Raw genomic sequence first — 9,535 nt, 5'->3', positions numbered from 1 at the left:
GCGGGCAGACTCACACAAACACAAAAGGAGAAACAGCATTGTCATAACGCATGAGAGGAGCTGAAGAGTTCTGATAGAGCCTTGTCATGCACTTCAACCTTGGAAGTGCAACTAGTCACACCGACATACACACATACAAACACACACGCACATACATATGTGCACATATATAAACGCACTCACGCACACACAACACAAACCACACTGTAATAGACAAGAACACATTATTTATTTTAGACTCTCACTATAAGTACACTGAATCATTCAAAACTTTAAGGTGCACTGAATTGTTCAAAACTTTGATTTGCTTCGGAAGAAAGAAAACATTTTTAGACACTTTTCATTTAAGCAAAAACAGGGAAACAGATGAACAGTGTGTTCTCTACTTTAATGAAAATGTAAATCATTTTTAGGCACTAAACTACATAAAAATACATCTTAATGACACATATGTAATCTTAAAATTAGAGATAATTTAAAATAGAGAGACAATGTAGGACAAGATAATTAAACAGTGTGTCTGACACCACATAACAATGGATCACAATCACAACCTAAAGTAAAAGCATAGACCATAGTTTCTCTAGGGAAAGAAGCTATCATTATGTTGCTGAGTTGCTATGTACGGACAGTCTGTATTATAAATGGTAAACTTCACCACCAACTGATTAGAATAATAATATAAATACTGAAAATAAGTGAAAAAATCAGAATTGATTAGAGCACCCATCAATCACCTGCAGTTATCAGTACATCTTCAGTCAAAGCTATCATGACCAAAAAGAAAAAGAGACGTTAATTGGTTGTTTGTCTTAGGGGCGACAAGTTATCAACACCTGTGCTATGAAAAGACAAAAGATTTAGCTTCATTATAGAAAAAACAGATGAAACAAAAGTTAGCACCTCTTGATTTGACCCATTCAATCTTTTTGCAACATAACAAAGTTGCAAATTACACTTGTTCCTTAAGCTTTGCTTCACTATCCTTTACAGCCTCATAAATGCAACTGACAAGGATTAGGTGACCATCGCAGCTTGGTTACAAGTGGGCTTTGTGTTTGTGTAAGACTATCTGGCTAGGCAGGATAAAAAAATTTATCTCAACATACAGACAGGGAGTGCAAGTATCTGCCAGGGGAAGATCAAAATAAAGTCAAATGCTGACAAAACGGTTTTGCCCACATCACAAAAACATTAATCGTTCATTTTTTCCCAGTGCACAGTAACTTTTCACCTATTCACCCATACGTCAAAACAACCAAAGAGATATCAGGTATCATTTACTAGTCAGTTACGTTAGTAAAACAGATTCCCGCATTGCGAAGCATGGGGGAAAAGATGGGACAAAGAAAAGGACAGTTGTGCTAACTCAGGAGTGACTAGACTAGCCCACAGTCTAAGCGGTGGGTGCCCCTCACCTTTTCAGACCTGCTCTCGTTGGCCGACATCATGTCTTTCAGCGTCTGGAGCACTTTGATGCAGAGCTTCTCTTCCTTCTCTTCCAGCAGACACTCTGTGTGCCGGATCAGCCTGTGGAGGACACGTACGCATACATTCAGTGACATGACCTCATACATGACTGCCAAACACACACACACACACACACAATAACACACACACACACACACACATGCGCGCGCATGCGAACACACACACACACATGCACACACACACACACACACAAACTCACATGCATGTGCACACACATTCACATACACGCACACACACATTATGAGGAAGAGAGAGGACATGACAAAGGAGTAGGCCCTACTCATATGGGACAGATAAGAGTATTAGGTTGTTTGTTTTTGTTTTTGTAAAGTGTTTTACGGCGCTCGCAACTGCATAGGTCATATGAGCACACACATATGAGCGCGGGACACACCTAATATTTTCAGTTGGTAGGAAATTTTGAATTTTGCCCGGGTGGCGGCCGAAGCCTACTCTTATCGATTTTAGACCACCAAGGGATCTTTAACGTGCGCAACTTGCACACGGGCCCTCCGAGATTTTTCGCCCTAGTATTAGGTTGTAAAGTAAACAAACACACATACAAAGAAATATTGACATAAACATACATGTACTTTGAGAGAATCATTACATTGAGTACTTGGTTTTGTGTCTTTGGGCTAAAGAGGATAAGCAAGATTAATGTCCAATCTCAGAAATAGAGAATCTTGAAAAGTGCAGTCACCTGGCTATGAATCCACCACTCTCACACTTCTCCCTGGCCTCGGTGGAGGGTGGGAACAACAGTTCCGGCCGGTGCAGAACGTCCACTAGCACAGACATTTCGGCCAGCACCAAGGGCTTCAGGTGGTTGTTCAGGGTGGCCACAATCTCCTGCGGAACACAAACAACGAGACATGTCAGCACAAACACAACTAGATGGGAGCTCAAGAAGGAGACAGAACTTATTACTGATGTTTTTCGAGTAAAAAGAAGAACATACAATAAAATTAATAATTCAGTGCTAGGAGAAAGCAAGGCCGACAGACAGAAAAACGACAGAGGAAAAGTAATAGGACATATCTCCAACAAGTTAACTGTTGGCTGATGGTAACAATGCAAATAGAATAAAATCATACACCATTGGTGTGAAGATTATACAACCAACACTCATACCTAAAACGATAAGTGTCAATTGCTATATCGCTGAACTGTTCCTAAAATCAAGTTACTGTTTATAGCAAATCCTTGTTTGTTTGAGTAAAGAGAAGCACATTGACACGATAATTGTCATTAAGTGCTGGGTAAAGCAAGAGAGACAGACAGAAACAACAGATGGAAAGAAAAGAAAAAGAAAAAAGAAGAAAAAGAAAAAATATCCACACAGTTAAGACAAAACATTTTTTCCAGAAATCAGATCATGACTATGATAACCATGAAAAATTATGAATTAATAAATTACACAAGAATGTCCACTGATTATCCCCCACGATAAATGTTACAACAGTGACAAAACACTATAGCTCAATGGCAAACCCTCGTGTAAGACACGACATAACAGTTCAAGTATACATGGCTGGGTGCATCAATTACAATAAATTTGAAAACACATTCAAAAACAAGAAAACACGATAGCCGAAGTCTCTAAAAGTAAATTTCATTCTACTTCATCACAGCAACAAACAGAATAAAACCCTCCATACTTTCATTCCCATGTTTCAAGAATCGCACGTTTGAAAGTACCTAATCACTTTGACGAGGTCATCACCAGTTGATAATCATTGCAAAGCATGTAAAGAATATCATCAGAACTCTGTCCCAACACCTATGTATAGTTTTCAATCAAATATTTAAGGTGTACACCTAATCATGTTTGTCTTTGACTGGCTCACAAAACTGCTTTTAAAATTCCAGTCCTTTCAGGATTCTGGCAAAAATTCAAAGAGTCAAAAGAGCAGCTTGTTTCAGTAATACTGCTGTTTTATAAATAAACACACTTTGGCCATGACATGAGATCTCAAAACATTTGATCAAAAATGTAAGGAAAACAACTCTTTAAAAATGTTATGAAATATTTTTCTCTAGAGAATCTTCCGCCATGACTTAAAAAATGTTGACATAGGTATTAAATTATAGCCCTATATGTGGCATAAGCTACAAATAAGTGTTATCAAATAAGAGTTATAATATGTAGTAGTAAACTGGCTTGGTTCTATAGACACTCACCACACTAACAGATGAGTCATCAGAGAAAATTACATGTAATAGTTCATCAAAGATAGTAGAGTGAATAATTTATGACAAAAACAAAAATCAATGCTATACCTTAATTAACACTGTGAAAAGTATATCCACTTTCACATGTGTCAGTACAAGTAAATATTTTTTTTAAAGCACTGAAGTAGTCAGCTACATGAATAATGAATTTAAGGGAGCAGTATTCCTAAAGTTCAAAATTCATAGTACAGAAAGTATGCAGCAAGGAATTCTGAAGAACCTCCCACCCGTCACTACCCCCACCACACACACAACAGAGCTAGGAGAGACAGCTGCATCATAGACCAGCAAACAATGGTGGCCAAATGAACAGCACCAGCCAGCAGCAGAAGTTATGGATTCACAATTTATGGCAATCCAGTGAGTCGACAGCCACATTTTGCCAGAACACTACTAGTACAAAAGAAAAATTGGAAAAGATGTGAAAGGGGCACACCATGCCAGAGCACCAATCAATCACCATTTAAAGAAAATACAATTATATGACTAAAAATTATTTTAACATTTTGTTGGAAATTGGCGACACTGACTATTAATACTCCATTACAGTTTATGAAGACACATAGAGAAATAATATGGGGTCATACGGTACACGTTTTTTGCCGGATTCCATAAATTTCAGTATACTGGCACTAGATACCAATCAGTTGATTAAAGTACAATTGAGGTAACCAGCGCTGAGATTCACTGATATACTACTTCTCTGACAGTTTAGGCTTTGCACCTGGCCGATTCATCTCTGAATTTTTAGTTTTACTTTTAGTACGAGTTTTACGGCACTTGCAACACAATATGGACACATAAGTGTCAAAGATTAAAGTTGTTAAAAGAGAGTAACAAACACAAAGGAGAAGAACGAGAGATAAAGACGATAGACGTTTGGTAGGAAAAAAGGAGCAAACCTCACCAGAGCACTGACCAACCACTCACTATCTCAGAGTTTACTGTCTTGGTAGGTGAAACACAAAACACACACACACTTACTTATCTTATGCTTGTGTGCATGTGTATGCATACATGTGTGTGTATGAAGTGTGTCTAAGTTGCACAACAGATGGATACATATATTCACAATACAGACACACATGCACCCATACATACATACAAGACAAACACGCACAGTTATTTATGGATATTAATAATACTTATATGGGCATTATGTCAGTACCTCACATCAAATTGGCTGTACCAACCTCCACCATGATGAGAAGTGATCATACGCCAAAACACTTTTAAAAATATTCTACTAGCTACAGTTATATTAGCCAAGTTTTATCTGTTATGCTTGAGTAAGACTTGTAAAGAAGAAATATAATATGAATACAAAGCTAGCTGACTAACATAAGAAAACGAAAATGTAACAGCATAATAAAAATGAAATCTTAAAAATCTAGCGAATAACTTAAAGAACATTTGTTTTCAGAGGAAGTACTCCATCAATCCAAACTGGAAATAAATCTATTATTTCAAAAAGCTGTCTGGAGCAAAGAAAACCAGCCAGAACAATGTGATGATTCTACAGTTAGAGAGCTCTTGTACTTGTCAGAGGAAGGCCAAAATCAAACTAAAAATATTCTGATAATTAAATTGAAAAGATCACATAATGAGCTGTATCTCTACCTACCAACAAGTCTATGATCTATAAACCACTACACTCACAGGCTCCTATTCTTCTGTAAATTTATTAGACTTCACTGTGAACACATCTGGACCTAAAGGTACAACTACTATTTATGCATGGCTGCTCTGTGACTTACCAGTATTGACTAACTAGTGTTTTTGATGTAAGGGTGAGACTTTTCACCGAGCATGCAAAGATGTGAATTCAATTCCCGTGAAATAATGGTATTTTATAAAGTATATCTTTTTGAATGGACGTAGTACCCCATATAATTGTAGGTTGGCCCTGACAGACACAGTTGAAAAAGCCCAAGTCGTAAATAATCCAACTTGTTGTGAAATGTACATTTACCACCAATGCCCCTAACTTCACCCATGTTTTCTTTTAATCCATTTGACCAAATATCCATATACACTTTGATGCTCAAAGTCATTTTTTGATACCAGAAGAAAGCACTCTGAGGAAAACCCCATTGCTCAATTGACTGACTCTTTCCCAAATGAAAATGACAAATACGTGGAAAACTACAATCAAAAATTAGTTTCCTCTTTCATTTTTGTTCATATTTCCATTTCAACTGAATTAAAACAAGGAAAGCAAATAAGTAAGCAAATATAAAAAGACACTTTTTCAATAATTTATCTAAATAACTCTCACAGTACATGCTTTGACACTACAGGTTTTCTTTACAAATAATACAAGTTGAGCAATGAGCAAAGAATCAAGACATCATAGGGACGGGTACTTATCAGTGGTGGAAGGGCTGTACAACACAATAGTCCCTGCTCGTGTGTGATGTGTGTTAGTGTGGGTGTATGTGTGTGAGTGTGGAAAGTGCACTTTAGATTTTTAGCAAAATATTCCTTTTCCCAGAGCAGCCATGCCCACAATTCAACTTTATTTTCCCCTTCTTTCACTCTCTCTCTCTCTAAAAGAGTGTTCCACCTCAAAGAGCATTGGTTCCCGTAGGATAAATCCGACTGTGTTCTTCCAGGAGACACCACACTGCTGCTGGGGCTGCAGAAACGGTCACAGAGTCAAGCACGGTTGGTCAACTGGTTTTAGTTTAGTTTTAGTGCAAGTTTTAAGGCTTGCAACAAAATAAGGTCGTATAAGAGCCAAAGAGTAGAGGTGTTACAAGAGAGTAACAAACACAAAAAAAGGAGGAAAGATACGGATGACAGATCTTTGATTGGAAAGAAGGAGCAAACCGGACTAGAGTATCCAACAACCACCCACTAAACTGGTTTTAGCTCAGATGTAAGGGTGAGCACAGACAGAATATATTGATCACAGGTGACAAGAATAGCAAAACCAGGTGAGGCTTTTGATTCTGTACATATAGAGAAACATCTCTTCAAAAAAGAAATTTTGAAGGGTCACACTGAGACCAAGGCTGAGGGTATTATCCACATTCAAAAACTGAACTGAGGCTAAGGTATAAGCAAAAACCAATCGTACATGATGACAGGCCAACATCGGTTGGCTTTAAAGACAATTTATTACTTACTCTACTTACAATATACATACATGTACTTTCCCAAATGGTTAGACAGAAAGAACAGTGCTGAAATCAGAACTTTTGGAATGTTGAAAATTTTCAAGAAATAAATAACAAAGTTAGAGCATACCACTATCAACATGCTGCTTTTGACCCAGTCTTTGGTTTGAGGAAAGTGAAGGACACACAGGAAGAAAGCAAAATAAACAGAAAGAACAGAGGGAAGTAAAGAAGTAAGACTTAGTAGAGAAACCTCTAAATACACCTATGTAACAGGGTAAAAGTCACAAGTCATACAAAGCAACAACAGAAAACATATATCCCGATAGTTTAGTTTTAGTAAGAGTTTTACGGTACTTGCAACATAATAAGGTCATAAAAGTGCTGAAGATTAGAGGCGTTACAAGAGAGTAACAAACATAAAAAAGAAGGAGAAGAGATCAGGACGACAGATGTTCGATAGGAAAGAAGAAACAAACCACACCAGAGCACCCGCCAACCACCCAATATGTCCTGATAGAAATGTTTCTTTCATTGTAGTTTTGTTATAAAGGTCAATGCTGTTGGGAAAATCCACAATATGTTCAGGGAAGCTGCAGGAAAGTGAAAGCAAGTACAAGCAAAGATTATAAATATCAATAAAATTGGGTGCAAAGTAAGAAAAGCTCATTTTACAAAAGAAAGGACAAGCATCTGTGGGTTTTTCCATGACATGATATACATCATAAGTCAAATGTGAATACAATATTCTCCTCTAGCTGTAGGGAAACTCAGAACAACCCCCCCCCCCCCCCCCCCCTGCAGTTTCTGCATATTCATGGGGGTGGACATGAAGATAACATGCAATGAAGTGGTTACCTGGAAGTGATGTTTTAGTTTTAGTAAGAGTTTTATGGCACTTAAAACACAATGAGGTCATATAAGTACCGAAGATTAGAGGTGTTACAAGAGAGTAACAAACATAAAAAAGAAGAAGGGGAGATAAGGACGATAGATGTATGATAGGAAAGAAAGAGCAAACCACACCAAAGCACAACCTGGAAGTGATATACAAGTTTTTCTAAATAGTTTTTAAAAAACATGCATCTTCATAATGCAAGCTGAGAGAGTCATCACTTTAGAATACCATGGTCTTTGACGTAAGAACCATCGTTGAGTACAACTGCACATGCGAGGGGAAAAAGGAGCAAGGAGAGCTTAACAGCTGATCCTCATAAAAAGAAAAAAAAACTGACCTGCAAGCCCTCGATGATGTTGCGGTAATCTCTGGAAGCATGCGCTTGAGACTCCCTTCTGTTCTGCCTCACATTGAGCCAGCGTGCTGTTGACTTCTGCACAATGTTTGACCTCTCAAACAGAGCATTCACTTGACTATCCAGATCCACAGGGATGGCAATACTTCGGCTCTTAGCTGAAAACGAAACAAATATTTTTTCAAACATAAAGGATTTCAGTCGTTATTCCAAATTTCATTTCAGTTCACTACTTAAAAAAACAACACAATCCAGGAGAAAAACAAATGTTAAGGGTCATCTTGTTCTTCATTTATTGAGAACCCCTTGTCATACCTTTATTAAAAATGTTCTGTTTTGTCAAACTCTTAACTAAATAGTTTGGACCATGGCATTGAACAATGAAAGCGGAAGAGCTTGAGCTTCAAAGTATATAGTGTGGTATACATTTCCCTGCAGTCTGCAAACTGTTCTTTCAATCTATTAGTCAGCTGTAAGGTATGCAAACCTGCATGAAAGACTAGTACTTTACAAACTGTTAAAAGGCACAAGTTCTTTATAAACGAACGGAAAAAGAAGGTGGAATAAAGAGGTACTAAGTGGAGAAAACTCATGAAAGAAAGTAAAACTAGTAATGAAAGTAAAGGATGGGGAGGAAGAGGGGACAAAAGATATGTAAGTATGAGCATAAATATCCTTAAGACTGACTAAAATGGGCTGGGGGGTGGGGAGTGGGGGGGGGGGCACAAGATACTTAAGTCATAAATATCCCCAAGACACTAACCTGTGTCGGATAGAGTGCGGATGCAAGCCTCCACGTGGAACCTCTGTGAGCCATCCAGCCACTCGCAGCGGATCAGGCGGAATGCTCCTTGTAGAAGACGCACAAACACAGGCTGGTTTGTCTGTGGGCAACAACATGGCACAGGTTAGAGAAGATAATTTAGTTCTATGAAAAGTCAGACGGACAGACAGAACAATACAGAGAGAGTAAAGAAGAAGGACCTACAAGTAATGCCCTCCTACCGCCGGTGTCTTTCTTGGGGTAGACAAGGGAGACACTTGTGGGAGCAATCAACACTGATTACAATACCTGGGATGGTATCAATACTTGAGAAATTATGAAACCCATAAAAAAAATACATGAATGATTTTTTAAAATGTCAGGTTGAAAGTGTACAAAAAGTGGAGAATAATGACAAATTAAGTTTTAGTTCGACTGTCTAAAGTGAAAAGAAAATTAATGTGAAAAGCAATGTCATACAGCAAAAGACAGGTGCACAAGAGTTGCAATTGTGATGACTGCATTTTTTCCCAGTGAGTGAGGAAGACTGCATTGCTCTGTGTGTGCGAGTGTGAGTGTGTGTGTGTGTGTGTGTGTGTGTGTGTTGTGTGTGTGTGTGTGTGTGTGTGTGTGTGTCTGTGTGTGCGGGTGTGTGTGTGGGCGCGTAAATG

General features: G+C 38.1%; 1 protein-coding gene across 1 annotated transcript in view; it reads right to left on the bottom strand.

Annotated features, from left to right (window-relative positions):
- Window positions 1–9,535, bottom strand: part of LOC100533406 (inositol trisphosphate receptor) — a gene marked incomplete in the record, with an annotated part of 124,925 nt that overhangs the window by 37,450 nt on the left and 77,940 nt on the right. Inside the window, 6 exon segments of the mRNA NM_001204689.1 lie at window positions 1,419–1,454; window positions 1,456–1,464; window positions 1,467–1,530; window positions 2,195–2,343; window positions 8,084–8,259; window positions 8,865–8,985. Of these exon segments, the coding sequence (NP_001191618.1) occupies window positions 1,419–1,454; window positions 1,456–1,464; window positions 1,467–1,530; window positions 2,195–2,343; window positions 8,084–8,259; window positions 8,865–8,985 (555 nt within the window).

This window comes from Aplysia californica, unplaced genomic scaffold, assembly GCF_000002075.1.
Source record: "Aplysia californica isolate F4 #8 unplaced genomic scaffold, AplCal3.0 scaffold00028, whole genome shotgun sequence".
In the NCBI taxonomy this organism is placed as follows: domain Eukaryota; kingdom Metazoa; phylum Mollusca; class Gastropoda; order Aplysiida; family Aplysiidae; genus Aplysia; species Aplysia californica.
Note: the sequence above shows the minus strand (reverse complement) of the source record. Positions and strands in the feature narration are given on the sequence as shown.